Source organism: Impatiens glandulifera, chromosome 4 (genome assembly GCF_907164915.1).
Source record: "Impatiens glandulifera chromosome 4, dImpGla2.1, whole genome shotgun sequence".
NCBI classification, from domain to species: Eukaryota; Viridiplantae; Streptophyta; class Magnoliopsida; order Ericales; family Balsaminaceae; genus Impatiens; species Impatiens glandulifera.
The window spans coordinates 8,839,872-8,859,203 of record NC_061865.1 but is presented as its reverse complement, the minus strand read 5'-3'; the positions used below and the strand labels follow the sequence as shown (position 1 = coordinate 8,859,203).

The window sequence follows — 19,332 nt, the reverse complement described above, 5'->3', positions numbered from 1 at the left end:
TGTGATCAGTGCATAAATTAAATTGCGCAAATGATTACTTCAAAATTTTCTGACGAAATTGTCCCCGTCGCATAACGCGAAGAGCAAAATCGTCACGCGAAGGAACCCTAATTTTTATATAAATTCTCATTTTTTTTAATTTCTATATTTTCCTTTCTCTACTCAGTGTTCTCTCTCAAGACGGAACCATAAACGAACGATTTTGCTCTCATCGACGACCGACGAACAAAACCCGTTCTTATATCATGTGATTTATGTTCTTATTTTCCATTATAGCTTTATTAAATGTTTTTGTGTTCATCTTGAATACTGATGAGATTGAATGCAGATGAGGTTGGATGTAGATGAGGTTGGATGCAGATAAGTTTGTTTTATTGTTCATTTTGGTTGTTCATCTTGTCGATAATGATATTTGCAGATGATGCTCTAATTTGGTTCCATTTCAGGAAAAATTTATGTGATTCGGTCCCTTCTCGCGACGGCACTATCGTCTCGCGATGGGAACGATCGTCTCGCGAGAAGGGACTGAATCACATGAATCTTCTCGCGATGGGTCGTCCCTTCTCGCGATGGGCGTCCCTTCTCGAGATGGGCCTTCTCGCCGACGTGCATGATTGTCTCGCGAAGGGCACGATCGTCTCACGAAGGGTCGTCCCTTCTCGCAATGGGCGGTCTCCCCTCGCGACGGACACGATCGTCTCACGAATGGCAAGATCGTCTCGCGAAGGGGCAAAATCGTCTCACGATGGAAGTTGAAGAGGCGCGCGTTTATGCATGCGCCATACTCTATTTATAAGTATGACGCGATAAACATTTCATTTCTTCACTCCGTCGCAACGACTTATCTCTCTCTAGTCTATGTTTAACTTCACTACTGCCTGCCTCGACGATTCTTTCGACTCGTCTTCTCGTTCCTTCATCGTCTTCATTAATCAGGTTAGTTTTAGTTTTTGGTTTAGGGTTTATGTTTAGGGTTTCGTTACGGCACGATTGTCTCGCGACTATGTATTTATTATTTGTTCTTACATATTTGTTGTTGTTCCTTTGTAGATGGCAGAAACAACCGTTCGTGAGTTTCCTAGTATAATTTCTTGGAAATGCGCCCACAACCTCAAGAAGATAGCTGACAAGTTGAATACAATAGATCTTATGGATAGGGTTTAGGGTTTAGGGCTTAGGCATTGAATCCCAATTCAAATATTTATTCACAGCCCCGAGCTTATTTTTCTCAGGAATAATAATCCATCAAATGCTGCTTAGAAAGGTAAGCTCAAACTCGAAGGAGATTATTTTCATGGTGAAAGGGAGGAATTGATATTTGGTATGAAGGAGTATGCCTTGGTTACAGGTCTTAACCTCGACAGACTTCTTATGGTGAACGAAGAGAAGATGAATGTCGAGATTGTCCACCTCTCTTGATTAAATATTTTAAAGGGAAAATGATTGTACGAATAAACGAGTTTGAGTCTTGCTTTATGTCACGCACTGATAAGAAAGATGCATGAAAGATGGGGATGGTATATCTGATTTGTCAGTACCTATTTGCATTTGACCCAAGGAGGATTGTACTTGTCAAAATCCTCCACATGGTGGAAGACGTGGAAACTTTCCTCTGATTTTCATGAGGGAATGTCTCCTTTAGATCCACCATGAAGGGTCTTAACAAGAACATGAAACATCTCAGTTCTATATATTTTGTCAAGAAAGAGGCGAGAGAGATTCGTGATGATCTTCCTTATAACGTGGTTCTCACTAGCATTTCGAGTGTGAACACATGAGGTCATCAAAAACTTTGTCCCTAAATTCGCCAGCAGGAAGGAGCTTAATGAGCCTCTACGCCCAATGATATTAGTTTATTATTCCAACAAGAAGAACACCTTGCAGGAGATAAAGTTTGTCATTTAGACCGCAGATCTGACAAAGATGGAAGTGTCCTCCATGGAGAAGATCTAATACAATTGGTGAACTTTGAACAAATAGACAATTCAGTTGATGATTTGTTTAAGGGATTTACAGATGGGGGAAGAGAATCATCCCTGAAGGTGAAGATGAAGATTAAGAACACTACAACAAATCATCTATATTTTTTTTAGAATGTATGAATGCTACTAATCAGTTGTTTTTATGGTCTTTTGATTGTCATCCTTAATCATAGCTAGGGTTTGTCTAACTTTGATTTCTGACCCTCCTAATTTTTGGATTTTAATGAAATAGTTTTAACCGTTTTTCCAAAAAAGATGAAGATTAAGAACACTACAACATAAGAACACCAACATACTTAAGAACACTACAACATAAGAACACTACAACTTAAGGAATGCAAATGAGGAACACTGCAATTTTAAGAAGTATTAATATTAGTTCATTTTATCACAATCAACCATAACATACACTAGTTCGTTTTATCCAAATCTCAAACCACAAAATAAGACACTTTCAAAATAAGATCTAAAACAAGTTCAATCTAAAGGCTCATATTGTTAAGATAATGATGCTCTTACAGTAGATGGTGCATGCATCACTACTTTGCATGTTTCCATATTATGTCTTAGACCATCACATGAGTTGTATCGTCTCGGGACCTTACGGACCTCATCTTGGGATGACCTATGTTTTGTTTGTGGCTTCCATTTCTTAACCTTAACATTTGATTTTAGGCACACACGTTGTTTGATAATTTCGGGAATATCCATCGTCTTCATCACAAACATGATAACATGTCTCCACATATGTATTCAACCAAGATTTAGTTGAGTAATACTTATGAGCAAATAAATAGAACGATTAAACAATTTGTTAGGTAGATTAAACATGTGAGTTGAATAATACCTTGAGTAGAAGTCATAAGAAACCAAATTCCGGTGACGGGCAATAGCCAAGGCATGCGTACAAGAAAGATCGGATACTTCAAATATCCTACAAGTGCATGTCATGTCTTTCAAATTGATTTTAAAATGGGACTCATTGTCATGCACATAAAACTCGAATCGGTTAAGCGGAGAGACGTTATAGAATCTGGCCTTATCGAATTCCTCACATAATAACTTTTCATAAGTTGGAGATAAATGTTCTTGGTGGTTGGACGTTTTTCTCTTCAATCATGAAACCAATGTCGTATTGTGAATCTTAAATAGTCAGTCATTGTTGAAATGAGATACTTTTTGGCTTCCTTTCTCTGACTATTAAAATTTTCAACATAATTGTTTGTGAGTTGATTGTATCGCTTATCCAGGAAAAATGCTCTACTCCATCTTTAGAACCCAATTTATTCCAAATAGGCAGCAATCCTTTGATCATTAACCCTGATTTTGTCAAAATATCGATTAAAGTTGGAGACTGTGTACGCACGAGAAGCCAAATCAAACTCCGTGTGACTGTTATCAGTTTTAAATTTGGCTATAATATTCATCTTTATGTAATATGTGCACGCACCGTGGTCTTTTTTGGAAAAAACTACACACAAGACAGTGACGATGCTTGGGTGTCTATCAAATATGAAGACGAGTTCATCAATTAATCCAATTGCATCTCATAGTTTTTGCATGAAATAAGTTCAGGAGTTATTATTCTCTAAATCAACAACGTCGAATGCAACATGATATAGTTGTTCATTCGCATCCAATGTTATAGCCACCAATAGTTGACCTCTCACATTGTGCTTAAGAAAACTGGTATCACGCACAATATAGGACGGTAAGAGGCTTTGAAACCCCTAATTGAGAGGCATATGGACATGAACATATACCTGAAGTGGCCGAGTTCATTTGTTTGGATGTCTATTATGGTACCCGAATTATTCTTTTCCAACATGTAAAGGTATGATGACAATTTTCCATAGGAATCCTCTATCGTTCCTCGCACCACCATTAAAGTCTTTTCCCTTGACCTCCAAGCCTTATTATAACTCAAATGTATCCAATAACTTGTCTGCATGTCTTCAATTATTTTTTTAGGTAAGTGGTCATGGTGATGATTCATGTACTTACTCTTCATGCACTGCCCAATAACCATGTTGGTGTTTGTATTATTTTCTCTGGCCTCGACAAAACTGAGCATTAGTGTTGTTGGTCGAATTTCTGAATCTCAAACATCTCAGATAATTTACCTTTTACAGCACATAATCTCCAATTACATGTCTCATCCACACATTTCACATACCAAAGATGTTTTCTTGACTTCTTCACTTTGAATTCAAAATGATTAGTCATCGCATATTATATAACCTCAGTTGAAGTTTTTTTTATCAAACAACGCACCGACTTCCAATACGGTTCACTACTTAATGTCATCCCAAATGAGCGGTCTGTCAGTATTGATGATGATGGGTCTTCTGTCGTAGGTATTGATCGGTCTGTCGATGGAACTGTTACTCTTGCAGCAGATGGTGTAGGTATTGATGATCGATGAGGCATGAGTGCAATTGCTGGTGCGACACTAGTAGTAGTAAGCAAATCCTCATAATGACGCAAAAAAATTTCTTCTCCTACTTCATTTTGACTTTCAAAGGACATCCTGCTGAAACATATTAGGAACAACTCCTGCTATACTTTTTTGAGTAAGTAGTAGTATACTTTCTTGTGTGGGTATGTAAGTAGTGCTATCTTATCTTGAGTAAGTGGTGACTTCTTTACTACAGAGACACACAGTGGTGACACAGTGCGAACCGAAATCAACAGTGATAAATATGTGCCCACATCCTTATCTTGATCAATAATAAGAGGGGGAGAATTTGTCATACGCGGAACATCATACTTGACTTGAAGCACTAAATAATATGTAGATTTTTGCACGTTAAGTGTATACTAAATGATATCAATTAATTCGGCAAACGTATTATTTAGGGGCAAATCCAAAGTTTTGATTGAACTTGCATGAAAAGTCATTGTACCATCAACAAATTTCCACTCTCCATTATACAAAACGAATACTTCAGCTACAATTGAAAACATGAATGGATAAATAATACTATTAGAATGAGGATCCATCGCAAGACGATCCCATACAATTGAAGTCATGCAATTATTCATTAAAAATGGTGTCGTCGCGAGACGATCGTGCCCTTCACGAGACGTGACCATACCATTTTTAATGAAATCAACAAACAACAAACAATGATCGAGGAAGAAGAGTACCAGTTACCACCGTACTCGTACTCGTGCTCGTGCTCATGGTTGTGTCCGTCGAAGATCGCCACCGTGGCTGTCCATCATTGTCGCCGTTTAGGTTTTCGTTTAGAGAGAAAGAGGAGAAGAGCGGGAAGAGAGAGAATGAGGAGAAGAGAGAATGAGGAGAAGAGAGAAATAAAAAAGGGCGAAGTTATATTAAATAGTAAGATTATTCTAGACTTTTCACATGCTTTCCTTTTGCGTGACGATTCATCGGCGCATTTAAGCCTATTTTTATGATATTTTGTTAAATTTCCCTATATATTCTGTGCAATATAATCGAACCGGTTTTATTTTTTATTAAACGATGATGATAATAAGTTAATTATATATTTATATTTCATACAAATTATTTTTTACATATTATAATATTCAATAATATTTCATTTATATATAGACTTCATATCTTACTTATTCTTAAATTAAAAAAAAAATGAATTATAATTTGTGCATAATTATAATGAAATAAATTAAAATAACAATTATAATTAGTTTCAACTTCAAAACCTAAAATCAAAGTTGCAATACAAATAAAAAATTGAAAATATAATTTAAATTTGTCATTATAACGTGCATTTTTACTCTATCTCACATGACGTTTTATCTTATAAGAACAAGGTCGAACCATCTCCGCCTCTCCTTTGTTGGTGAAATAGATGGTGATTAATCGACGAACTGGATCTAAATCTCCTCTATCGATGGAGTTAGATTTGGATTGATGATGTCATTGTTGGACCTAGATCCTTTGTCGGCGAAGGTGGAAAGAGACGTCAACAATGAGGACAAACGAGAGAGTTGTGTGATCCTCACAAAAGGGACAATGGGTAAAATGTTTTTAGTACAAATTAATTAAAAAACTTTTAACCTACCGGTTATCGGTTAAACTCCGTCCGAATCTTTTGTAACCCTATATGCATTTTGTCAACCAATCAAAATGAATCAGAATATTATATTATTAAAATTGAGTTGGGTTTAAAAAAATATTCAAAACCTAAGCCCGACTCATTCATTTTCCCGTTTCGTCGTTCAACTTTAGACAGTTTTGATTTCGAGTTGAGTTTTTTAAACTAACTCAATTTTAATAATATAATATTCTGTTCCATTTTGATTGGTCGACAACAAGGGATAAATAAATTAGGAATAGAATATTCAATTTTGCATTAGGTATAATGTGAATGAGATAATATAAGTGAATAATATGTTAATCTTATTAAGATATAAATCATAATAATAAATATGATTTTTTTTTTCTTTATTTAAGTATACATAAAACTAGAGTAAAGTTGAGTTTGAAAAAAAAAATGATAAAACATAACTAAATTTATTAAAATATATTCCAAAAACAAAAACACATTTGAGTATATTTTAAAAGTTGAAGGTGATTATAAAGATTGATAAATAGTATTAGGGTTTATTTAAAGATATTTTAATGTATCAACATCAAAGTTGAGAGAGGATTAAGAAAAGGGTATAAAATTTTAGTTATCTTCTTCATCTGCTATAAAACCCAGTCCTTTCAACCATTTCCAAATCCCAAATCAAATTTCGGTGGATTCTACGAATCCAAACTCAAAAACCTTTCAAAACTTGAATCCAGTTAGATTTCTACATCAATCACAATCTTCCACCATTCGATTTCTGCAAAATCAAAGACACAAAATGTCTCAGAACGGCAAATTGATGCCGAATCTAGACCAACAAGGGACTAAACTTCTAAACTTAACAGTTCTTCAACGAATCGACTCTTACGTGGAAGAGATTCTCATCACGGCAGCTCATGTAACCTTTTACGAATTCAACATCGAGCTTAGTCAGTGGGTTCGTTCTATTCCTGATCTAATCCCCGTTTCATATTCTTGAACTTATTGACTTGATGATTGTGGGTTCTGTTTGCTTATCACTTTTTCTCACTTGTAGAGTCGCAAAGATGTTGAAGGATCTCTTTTTGTTGTTAAAAGGTGGGTTTTTTCATTAGATTAATGTTGATGATGAATGATCTGTAATTTTGAAAACTGAGATTTTTGTGGGTTTTATCAGGAGTGCTCAGCCTCGATTTCAGTTTATTGTAATGAACAGGAGGAATACAGGTTAGTAGTATTTATGCACATTCATTGAGGGTTTGATCTTGATGATTAGATTTGCAAATGGATGTTTAACAATTGATTTAACTTCACAGTTCAAAACTGAGATAAAATTTCGATGATCCAGAGTTGTTACTGTTTTTCTTTTACTTCTTTTGGTATCAAATGCATTCGCGATTTTTTCATGTTTTCGAGGGTATAACAGATTACCCACATAGCTATACAAATCTGGATTGATACTAATGTTACATTATCATGAAATTAGGTTGAAGAAAGGGATGGTGTAGTATTGTTTATTGATCTATAGATTATTTGTCATGATTTGATGGTTAATCATAATACATTTTGTATCGAATCAATTCGAGGAAGTATATGTATCCATTTGGAAACATTTGTTGATTGATTATGTTTGGATCCATTTTCAAATTAGAAACAAAAATAAATTTCTGAATCTTTCTGTAACTAAACCATTATGTATCCAGATACAAAACAGTTTCAAATGGGATCATTGTGTTTGATTGTTTCAATCATTCAAGTATCTTGAGTTTTGAGTGGATATATAATATTTATATTTATGAATTGGCTGGTGCTCATTGAAACAGAAAACCTCGTGGAAGATCTTTTGGGAGATTTTGAGTATGAAATCCAGGTTCCTTATTTGTTATACAGAAATGCATCTCAAGAAGTTAATGGTATATGGTTTTATAATACACGCGAATGTGAGGAGGTTGCTAATCTCTTTAGCAGGTATTATTGATACTTAAAATAAGAAAATTTGTTGTTTTTTTTCTGTACATTCTATGCCAGTTCTTTTTGGTATGTTATATACAAACTCATCTCTCTTCATTAATGAATCTCTAATTTGATATCTTCATGATACAATTTATCTTAGGTTCAAAATTTTCAGTTCTTTTTCTTTTTTGAACACGACCCCACAGTCATGGTCCCATAAGCAATGAAACTTTTCAACTTCTGTAGTTTCAATTCTTTCAACCTGCTTTGGGATCGAAATCATGATATTAGGGATATGAATTGGGTCACTAGACACTTATCATGTTGGTGTTCAATCTTTCATGTTTACTCCTATTTAGACCTTTTATTCTTTAGTTTTCGTCCTATAGTAGATAAACATCATTGGAAATTGAACAGTATTTATCGTCCTAAGCATTGTGTAGGAACTATGTAGACCTTGTGTGGGACATTGTTAGTTTTATTAGAAGACTTTATTAAAACACAAATTCATATGAATTGAGGGGAATTTTATATTTCTTTGTCCAATCATATGCAAGTAGTTTATTCATCAAATGCATTTGAGATATATTTGTTATTTTTTCAAACAACTTCATATGAAAATTTGAAATATCTTATTATCACGTCACTTGTTTGGACAGGATACTCAATGCCTACTCCAAGGTGCCACAGAAACTCAAGGTGTCACCAGCAAAGAGGTATCATTCATTCCCTGCTTATTTATTTTGGAAAAACTATTCCTTTATTTTCTGGTTCTTGTCGGGTTATGTTATTATGATTGATTCTGGACTATACTGCGAACAAATCCAACACTAACTCGATTAAGGAGGGTTTGTATCATTCAGCTTCTACTTTGAATCTCTAGCTTCAATATGTTGGTGTTTATTCTGAAAATAATTATGTAATTGCAGTGAATTTGAAGAACTGGAAGCAGTCCCAACTTTGGCAGCAATGGATGGTCCCTTAGAGCCAGCATCAGATACAGATATTCCCAATGACCCAGGCCTATTTGTCAACTTTTTCAGTGTATGTATCGTTTTTTTTTTTTAATATCGGTATAATCTGAACTTCATTTAGAAATCTAACACGACTCCCACTAAGAACGCCATGAAAGATTCACCCTTTTTTGTTTTTGCAGAATGCAATGAATATTAACAAAACAACAAGTGGACAAACAGTTGGACAGCCTTACCAGTCTTCTTCATCTTCTTCGTCTGCAGCCATGATCATCCCGAACCCTAACCCTCCCAATGTTCCTTCTCTTGTATCACCATGTCCTGCTCCTTCTTCTTCAATTGCATCGGCTTCTTTAATGGCTCTTCTTGAAAACAACTCTGAAATCGGATTAACCGATAATAATCATCCAACTGCTGCCAACCTTTTGAAACCATCCTTTTTCAGCCCACCAACATCTTCTTCTGCTGTGATGATGGTGCCGCCACCAGTTTCATCTGGTTTGCCTAGTGCTCCACAATTTAATCCGTATGGATCTTCTTCTCCTTTGCTTCAACCATTTCCACCGCCCACTCCTTCGCGATCTCTCGCCCCTGCTTTTAGCAGAGACAAAGTACGGGCAGCGCTTCTTATGCTTGTTCAGGTATATTATTTTACTCAAATCTCAACTAAATTCATTTATTTTATCATAATCTTTCGTCTTATTCCTGTCTTTTAGGATGATCAATTCATCGACATGGTTCATCGGGCTCTGCTGAATGCACATCATTCATGAGGATCATGAGAAGAAAGGGTTTTAAAGAGTCTCAACCACACACTGATCATTTTGTGTTTAGTATTTTTTTCGGGTTGAATGGCTACAGTTTACAGCTCTTTATTACTGTGTTATTGTTTTTTTGGTCTTGATGGAAATTATATTATATTTATTGGTCATTACAAACATGTTCAAAACAAACACTTTGGAAATTGAAATACAACTTATTCATTTTTAAGTTCTGATTTATTTTTCTCTTTATTTCGAACTTGTCTATGGTATAATGAAGTATACTGGGATCAAAATGATGATGAGAAATAACATTTTGAAAACTAAATAACTAAATAGTATCTATTATTATCAAGGAATTAGAATAAAATTTGCATTGATTTAATAGTTGCCCAAGAAAAGAAAAAGGGAAGGGGGTTACAAAAACTAATCAAATATCTCTCGACCAATGTGAAACAATACAACGTGAGAAAAGACCTCGGGCGTTGCCAATAGAAAGTTACAAAGAGACACCATCAATCAAAACGCAAGAGCCAAGCCAATACCTAGTAATCAATCGCAGTGTTGTTGTTGGCTTTATATATGATTTTCGATGCTATTCGCGATAATCTCTCAAGCTGTTTTCACTTTACGCGAAGGTGGTCGTCTGAACAGACTAATGAGATCATCAAGACCCCGGGTTGTTATAACAAGAAAACTAAAGAGGGTTATCAGGTAGGATCCGAGCACAAGTAGCAAAAGTAAATCAAATGTTACACTGGCAACCTGAGAGAATGCAAATCAAATAGATTCATTCAGTTTAAAGCAACTATTACTATAACAGTATATTAAAGCATTACTCAAATAATAAAAACCCCAAATAATTTACTTTTTCATTAAAAAATCTCTAAATCTTCTCCAATAATATTTTTTTTTTCTCCTTGGAAGTGTGGAAATTACAAATAGTTTTATATACGAAAATTTTCAAGCATATTTTTATGTTCAAACCATCAGTCACATAGAATTATTTTTCATGTATCCTTTTATTTTGGTTAATTTAAAAAGAAAAGAACATAAAAATCCTCATTTCCATAAATAGTAATGTGGCTGATTAGTTTGATAGGAAAAGATTATAGTTCAAAAAATGGTTCATATCAAAATTGTTCATAATATATATAACAATAGTTTAAGGGCCGATCTCAAATTAACGAATACTTTAATGAGTTTCCGATTTGAATTATAATATTATATCATACTTTTGTGGATAACAAATCATGTCTAAGCAGAAGGGGGTAAATAAGTAGGGAAATGATATCATTACCTGATAAATATAAAGCTTCGAGCTTATGGAATCGTAGAATGTGAACACCCCATCAAGCACCTCATTCTGTACATTCACTTCTGTTGTGTGCTCTCCTAATTCCTGACATTAGTAAGTATAACATGGATTAATATTAACTTAGTTCCATATTTTTTTTCGGTAAATGGTAATCACACACAAAAATAAAAAACTACCTTTTTTAACGCGATTACAAGGGGATCATTCTTTGTAAGAAATGGTGCAACCCGAGGAGTTTGTGACAAAAGATCCAACCAGGAAGCGATATAAGACGGGTTGACGGCTAAACTGCTATTGTCAGCAAAAATTTCAACCTTCTTTCCTTGGTGACCATAGATATGTCTCTGAAGAGTCAGATGGAACAACACATATATTAACAATTTTCAAATAAGTGTTGGGATATTATTTTCTTCATTAAGAAACAAGATAAATAACTCTTCCATAAGCATAAGGAAATGCATATTGCATTTAACAAGACAATAGCAAGTGAAAAACTTACTGCTATACTCTCAGCAACAAGCTTGACACTTTTAATAATGGCAGCCTCGTTTCCAAAATGTCTGCAACAAAGAGAAAGTATCAAGTAAACTAGTTTTCATCATATACACTCTCGGCTGAAATGTGAATAAAAGCGTACATTTCAAAATTTACCTGTTATCAGAAAGTCCACCACTATTTTCTAGAAAATTGGGGGGCGTGGATAGTCCAGAGAGTGTTGCTGCAGTTATTCTCAACCTTGAAAATTGTTCATGCTCCCAGGCTACCTACAACAGCTTCACCAGTTTAGAATCTCATTTTTGCAAACAAAAGTACAACAAAAGCCAAATGTCTTGTCCACAAGTTCAATACATAACAGAATACAAGTATCCAGAATATGTTTTCTCCGAAAAAAGTCTCTATAACAAGTATCCAGAATATAATTTTCATGTTGATCATGATCAGAAAAAAATCTGAATTTGTTATAAGGGTAAAAAATCATAATGATAGTGAAAAAATATCTATATCAAATTAAACAAAAATTACAATATTTGGATCATGATGTAAACTGTTAATTGTATACCAAAATAAGTAACAAAAACACACTATAATCATGATCCAGAAATAATTTGATCATAGTATGAAAAAAACTCACAACTTTTGGCAACTTTCCAATGAAGTCGTGATTGTGACAATATACTAGTATCTAAATTGTCCTTCCCTCGGATCACAACTTTGTGTCGGAAGTAGGGAAGTGGTGGGTTGATTACTCATCACCGGTGGTGAGGAGACCATCTTATATCTTTTCCTATAAACTTGGAAACCTCAAAAGAAATATGAAGAATGGAGGCGAGCAAACTTTGGCTCCCTTTCGTTCTAATATTTCTAGTGTTTCCCATGATATTGATAATATTAACAGGTTGGAGGAAGAACATGTTCTCACTGAAGCAGAGGCTTCTAATAGATTCACTCTCATGGGACGGCTTGGCTTCACTTCCTTTATATTTTTTTTATTTGCACATCAAACTAAAAATATACATATACGGGCCGGTCAAACAAACAAGCTTGGATAGTTTAAGGATTCAGGAAATTTTGTTAGTAGCTTGGGATGAATTCTCTTACTCTAGGATTAGAGATATTTATTTTCTTGTGCTTGATGCCAACTTTAACGCCTAGTTCATCTGCTACACTGGAAAAACCCTGCAATATTTCACCCGTTAGAATTTAAATCTTTGAAGAGGCCATTATTTTTCTCCCATAATAAAATTTTCAACTTACATCATATATCTGCCTTATGTAGGTATTTTCAGGGGGCTTAGATACGTGAAGCCATAGTTCATTGTTTGATGAGCCAACAGTGTTCAGGCAGATTGCATAATCAATACTCTCATGTACACGTTGATCAAAACTTCTAAGCCACTGTACAAAGAAAATAATTGTGATTAAAGAGTCAGAATTGAAAAACAAGGGATTAGAGTTTTTTATCACACCGAGTTAGCTAAAGCACCTTAAGAGTTCCATTATAGTTGTAAGGTCCACCAGATGTCAATCCAAAGAGTAAATTGTACCTTCCTCTTGTCCGTGGATTTGAATATAGAAGGGAGAAAAGTCTAGCTATTTCAAGAAGTGTTACAACACCACTTCCATTGCTATCACTACCAACTGACAAAGCCTGCAGATATAAAATACACATCAGAAAACCAAAAGTGTACAAGCAATTTGATTAACACAGGAATTTAATCTTCCATTTGTATTTGTTTTTTCCTTCACCTTGTAAAATGAATGTTGCTCGCGTTCAATTTTATAATCATTAATAAGTGTTTACTTTTAAAAAAAAAGGATTAAGACAGGAAAGCATATTAATATACCGGTGCTGCCCCAAAAGTGTCATAGGATGCTACTATGGCAATAGTTGGGAGTTGATTGGAATCTCCATCAGTTTTTAGTCCAGGTAACCATCCCTGCCATCACCAACAAAATGGTTATTTTTAGGCTCACACAACAAATTTAGTTGAAGTGGAAGGCAAACAATACACTGGTATACTATGCATATGGAATAAAGGACAACAACTGGAATTAAGACAGCAGAATCATATCAGCTTTTTCATTGCCTGTAGTGCCAACTTAATTTAAAAAAATACTTTAAAACTATTTACCCTACACTAATACTGTTTATTTACATTTTCCTGTTTATATAAGTGGGAATTACCTTTTTCCTATTTACCCTTCTTTGTATGCTGTTACTAATTACCGAGTTAAGTTATTCATAGTTTACCTAACTAAGCACATATTTAATAGTTTTTTTTTTAATTTAGGAAGCTAGCACAATTGGAACCTGAAAGTTGATCGAAAATCAAATAATAGAGGATTCACACATACTAGCAACTCCAGGCATGAGAAATAAACTAATAGCATAATTGGAACCTGAATATTCATGATTGTGGGAGACACAACTTTCCTAGGTTCCGGAGCTGAGACAACAAGCTTATACCTGTAATATTCAATTGGAAAATACTATCAGCTGAGAACTTCTTAATATATAGCCAACACAAAAATACAAGCAAATAAGTAATGTTAAAGGACTTCATGTTGCAGAAAATATATACTAAATGTCACAAGGCCAATCCAAAAACTGACTATTTCTGCTACAAAAGAATAATTATTTACGATTCACAAAGGCAAGCACTTCCAATATATTTATATTATTGCCACCTCTACACAAAAATATTGATAGAAGGTTGGTTTTCCAAAGATTTTATTTAGTTCATCCATGATCTTTTCCAAAGCCAATATTTAATGAGCATAATCTCCCTAACAAGCATATACTTACCCTGCCGCAGTTGCTGTTGCAGGCTGGCCAGTAGCATCATTCCTCTTAACATCAGCCAACACAGAGTTGATATTATCATCCTCAAAAGCAAAATATACAGGATACTGCAACCAAAACAATTGTGTAAAGCATTTTCTTAAATAATTAATACTAAAATTAATAAAGAAATATCAAGCTGTAAAACACCTTACAATAAAAAATACACAGTATCTGGGAACAAATGTTATTCACATTCTCAAAATAGGACAAGAATGTCAGTTAGGATTTTGGACTTGGTAATCCTAGAGCTATAAAATAATCCTGCTAGCAATTCTTCAAAGACATATTTTCTTTTGCATGGCATTTTAAAAAAAAAACTATTGTCAAAAAATGTCATTATTGTTGATGTTATTGGACAAAGTGAAAAACACTCATATCTTGGAACATGAGAACTTGAATTTATTTCTTGGAAAATGAAATAAAAGAAGTAGAAAGCTTTCAAGGTAATTTTGAAGTACCTATTGAAGTTGTTGACTGGAAGATTGATTAAATGAATAATATTGACTCAAACTTACTGATGACCACGATTAATTGTAGAAAGTACTGAATAAACATGTTAAGCAATTAGTTACCTTCATTTCCCTGACTAAGTAAAATCTCATTCAGATGTCTATGTTTGTGGTTATATAACTAATATTCAAGGTTTAGATACTTAATAAGTACACATAAACAAGCCTCTCTTGTGTACTCTTGGCAATTTATTCCAACTCCTAACAGTTGGGGGAGCTAAAAGGTTGGAAGTTTTAGCAACATTGATAAGTAAGGTATTGCATATGAGCAAATCTCCAGGAAATAAAAGGACACCACCAATAATCAATAAATAGGATAAATAAAATAGTTAGAATGAGAAATGCAGTTAATGAGTCCGGGTCAAGAAAAACTGAAAAATGCAAAACCATTCAAAAGGTTATAACAAGAAGTAAGGTCAGTAGCCTTCACACATAAAATCCAGAGATAATTACTGGACAAAATGACAGTGTAGGAATATGAAGGTTTAGTAACTTACAGGAATTTTTGCATGAATTAATGTTTGCTCAAGATCCAACAGATCGCTAGTCAACATGTCTTTTTCAGAACCATGTTTCTCTTTGTCTAAATCGTCATTGTTCTCAAAACTAAAAATTCGTGGAAGTAAAAATAACAGACCTCCCAGTGGCCTTCCTTGTCCAATATATTCTGTCATGTGAAAAACAAGAGAAAAATCAATGAATTGTTAGAAAAACATGAGCATTCAACGTAGATGGTCAGAAATGCATAGTTAACTAAAGAACACCCAAAGAAAGTAAAACATAACTAGAAATTAGAAACCAAACCCAAGAACCGAGGTAATTAAAGAGGCTTCCTGACGACTTTTTTAGGTGAAGACTAGCTAAAACGAATCAAATGAATATGATCTGGCTAAGTTTTGCTCCATATGCGCTTTGTATTAACTCTTGATAGTCCTTTTTAGGCAAATACTAGCTAAAACGAATCAAATGAATATGATCTGACTAAGCTTTGCTCCATATGTGCTTTGTATTAACTCTTGCTAGTATATACAAGAAGGCTACCTCTATTATAACATTTCTACTCTATTAATTGTTTCATTTCTGATAATTCCTTCTGAAAATCAAGTCATGGACCTACCATCTCTACTTTCCATAAATAAAACCCTGCATAGTGTAAACATTTCCTTCCAATAACATACAAACAGCTAGTCACAACAACACTTATCAATTCCAGATCAGCAATTGCACGAACAGACTGAATCAGCGGATTCACAGAGAAATCAATACTTTACTGAAAGAGAAAGTAAATTACCTCGAATGAGAGTTATATTCACTTCAGATAGAGGAATCATGGCAACCGTACGTGAAAGATCCGTACCAGGAGCGAAGAGAGAAGAGCCGGCATGGTGATTTAAAGATGCGAATCTAGATCCGTAAGGAGAACCGGCGAGATCATACTGGATGAGCCGGTAAACGTCAACGACTGTGGCGGCGTCTCCGAGTTCGATGTATGCAACCAGTACGAATACTAGAGCGATCATCGAGTAGAGTGGCTGTAATATGTGACCTTCACGAGTTCTTCTTGGAATCGCCATGAACAGTGAATATAGAGAGAGAAACTAGGGTTTGATGACTAACTAATAAAACTACTTCGATTTGCTTAGTAGAGTTGTAAATCTTCAATGGCTGTGTTTTTGCTAACCCAGCTTTGGATTTGAAGCAGGCAGATGCTCTTTCTAGATTAGGGACTTGTTTGGTATTATTATTATTATTATTTCTCTCTAAACTTATAGGGAAATTGTTAATTTGAGCTCTTTATTGGAGTCAATTAAGATTTCGGACACGAAATTTTGTCTTAACAGTATTTAACTTATTATTTACATGGTTACATGTATAATTAAATAAATAAAAGATCTATTTTACTAATTTAATTATCGATTTTCAACGAACGAAGATTTTGATTATCGAATTTTAAAGAATCAGTAGTTAAAATCCGAAATTCGATAAAATTCGGTAGTTAAATTAATGATATATATCTTTTATTTTGTTTATTTATTTATAAATATTATGTAGTTAACTGTGTTTTTCAAATAAAATCGATAAAATAAAATCTCGTTTTATATAATTTTATAAATAAGGAGTAAAATTGTGAAGTTTGAAAGAAGAGGTCGATTGTTCCAATAAAGAGCCCTAATTTCACCATTAAGTGTGTTTATTTAATATTTTGTAATCACAAACTTAATTTTTTTTTTTTATTTAACCAAATCTGATAGCAAATAATTGGATAATATCACACAAATAAATTTGGGTATTATCTAGTATTTAATATTTTTTATTTATTAATTAAAAATTATTTTAGCAATAAGTTAGGATCAACCCACGTTTTTAGTAAATTGAACTTTTGTCTTTTGGATAAGATTTTTTTTTTATCTAATATGTATTGGTTTTTCAATTTTATTGGACATTTGGAAAGTTAGAAGTTTTTTTTGAATTAAAGCCGAACTAACATGACACCTCATAGTTATGGTCCTCCACTTACACTTATAACGTTTTCAGATGAAAAAAATGTAACCACAAGAGATTAAACACATAATCCGTAAACACACTTAACCATTTAACTATTTTGTTTGACGAGCTAAAACTCATATTCTCTTAAGAATGCTAGGATATTCACATTTATTGTCGTTAGGTTAGAAACAAGTTGAAGTATATAATTAAACGAATAAATGTATTAATATATACATAATTAAAGGGTATTACGTATTTACAACTTGTCTATTATAAAAACCATAAATCTCGATAAATTATTATTATTCCATATTTCATAGTTCCAACTTCCTAAGTAATTTTTAAAATTAATTTTACAAAATGCAACAACAATTAGGGGTTGTTTGATATAAATTGTTTGAATTGTTTTTCAATAAACTAATATCTCATCATGAACTAAAGTACCAAATTGTATATTTTATATAATATTTTAAAATATTAAATACTATTAATTTTGGATACATAGTATTTTTATTTTATTAAGTTTAGTATATTATCAACTAATTATTTTTACATATAAGCGTTTGTAGTCCAACGGTTAGGATAATTGCCTTCCAAGCAATAGACCCGGGTTCGACTCCCGGCAGACGCAAAATTAATTTTTTTTGTTCGACTCCCGGCAGACGCAAAATTAATTTTTTTTGTTTTAAATAATGTTAAGAAATATACTTTATTATAACACCTTACAACAAATATTGACTCACTCATAAATTTAAAACGGTTAAAAATAAAATTAAAAATGATATAGATATATTTCGAAGAATTTGCAATCTAACCAAACAAGTAGTTTTAACAATATAAGTTCAAAATTTTAATTAACTAACCTATATATATATATAATTCTTAATTTTCAAAGTATCCGGATTGTCGGGTCGAGAGTTGTGGTTAATTTGGATATATATGTGAGAGTAAATTTAACCGTAATTTTTTTTCGGTTTTAAATCATTACTCGTGCAAATGCGCGGACTATATATTAGTTTAATCTATTACTACTAAAATTTGTAAAAAATAGTGCTAGTTGATTAAACTTATTTCTTAAACTTGATTATAGTACAAGGAATAATGTATATGTTAACTTTGTCATCTTCTTAGTTGAAATGAATTGCGACTAAATTTCTATATTTTATGTTTATTATTTTTTTAAACTTCTACTTTTATGTATATAAAAAATTAATCTTCATCATCTTTTTAACAATTATAACAATAAAAAAGTACAATATTGTGACAACTTTCTAATATTTTTTAAAACCTAAATAATTTGTTCTTTTGACATAATTTCACAATAAGTATCAATATTCTTAATTATTTTATTAAATTAATGTGTTTATATATTTTTGTTGTAATTACAATAATATTTTGTAACATTTTATTACTAATAAATTTGTTATCAAATTATAAGATTAAATAGAATTATTTAAAAAAAAATACAAGTAAGCATCTTAATTATTTTATTGAATTAAATTTTGGTTATATATATATATATATATAACTTATTCTAAAAAGAAAGCCATTTTATTAATAAAAACACCCAAAATTTTAACATAGACATAACATGTAGGGTACCCTAGTAATTCGTCAAAACCGAATCACAACTTACCCAATTGATTCTTATCCTTTAAATGGGGAAATTTCAGGAGATGACCCTAAAAAAGAGGCCTAAATGCGGAAAGTGAGGGTCAATTTAAATAGCGCTGGTGACCTCCTTTTTTCTGACAAAAATGTCCCTATTGCGTCACGCATCCTTAGGTTGCGCGACGCAATTTTTTATTTTTTTATTTTTCAAAAAATTTTAATTATGAAATTTTTTGGACGAAAATGCCCCAATTGCGTTACGCAATCGCGTCACGCAACTCCAGTTGCGTCACGCAACTCCAGTTGCGTCACGCAACCGCGAGACGAAAAAAAAAAATTCCGGTTGCG

The 19,332-nt window shown here is 33.1% G+C and overlaps 2 protein-coding genes and 1 non-coding gene across 3 annotated transcripts; 2 read left to right on the top strand and 1 right to left on the bottom strand.

The window, feature by feature from the left end:
• The first annotated feature begins 6,664 nt into the window (after positions 1-6,664).
• Positions 6,665-9,949, top strand: LOC124935685 (mRNA-decapping enzyme-like protein). Its single transcript, XM_047476101.1, has 8 exons — positions 6,665-6,983; positions 7,083-7,123; positions 7,203-7,252; positions 7,849-7,993; positions 8,638-8,694; positions 8,908-9,022; positions 9,135-9,593; positions 9,669-9,949. Exons 1-8 carry the CDS (start codon positions 6,825-6,827, stop codon positions 9,723-9,725), a joined length of 1,083 nt encoding a protein of 360 aa, XP_047332057.1. The 5' UTR covers positions 6,665-6,824; the 3' UTR covers positions 9,726-9,949.
• A 117-nt stretch (positions 9,950-10,066) lies between these two features.
• Positions 10,067-16,561, bottom strand: LOC124936032 (nicalin-1). Its single transcript, XM_047476482.1, has 13 exons — positions 16,178-16,561; positions 15,384-15,553; positions 14,339-14,442; positions 13,933-13,999; positions 13,377-13,469; positions 13,016-13,180; positions 12,787-12,927; positions 12,631-12,708; positions 11,683-11,795; positions 11,531-11,591; positions 11,208-11,375; positions 11,014-11,115; positions 10,067-10,478 (listed from the first exon to the last, which is right to left on the bottom strand). The coding sequence occupies exons 1-13, from the start codon at positions 16,458-16,460 to the stop codon at positions 10,326-10,328; spliced, it is 1,698 nt and encodes a 565-aa protein (XP_047332438.1). The 5' UTR covers positions 16,461-16,561; the 3' UTR covers positions 10,067-10,325.
• Positions 16,562-17,932: 1,371 nt separating this feature from the next.
• On the top strand, positions 17,933-18,004 carry TRNAG-UCC. Its single transcript has one exon. It is a non-coding gene; the product is annotated as a tRNA-Gly (tRNA).
• The last annotated feature ends 1,328 nt before the right edge of the window (positions 18,005-19,332 follow it).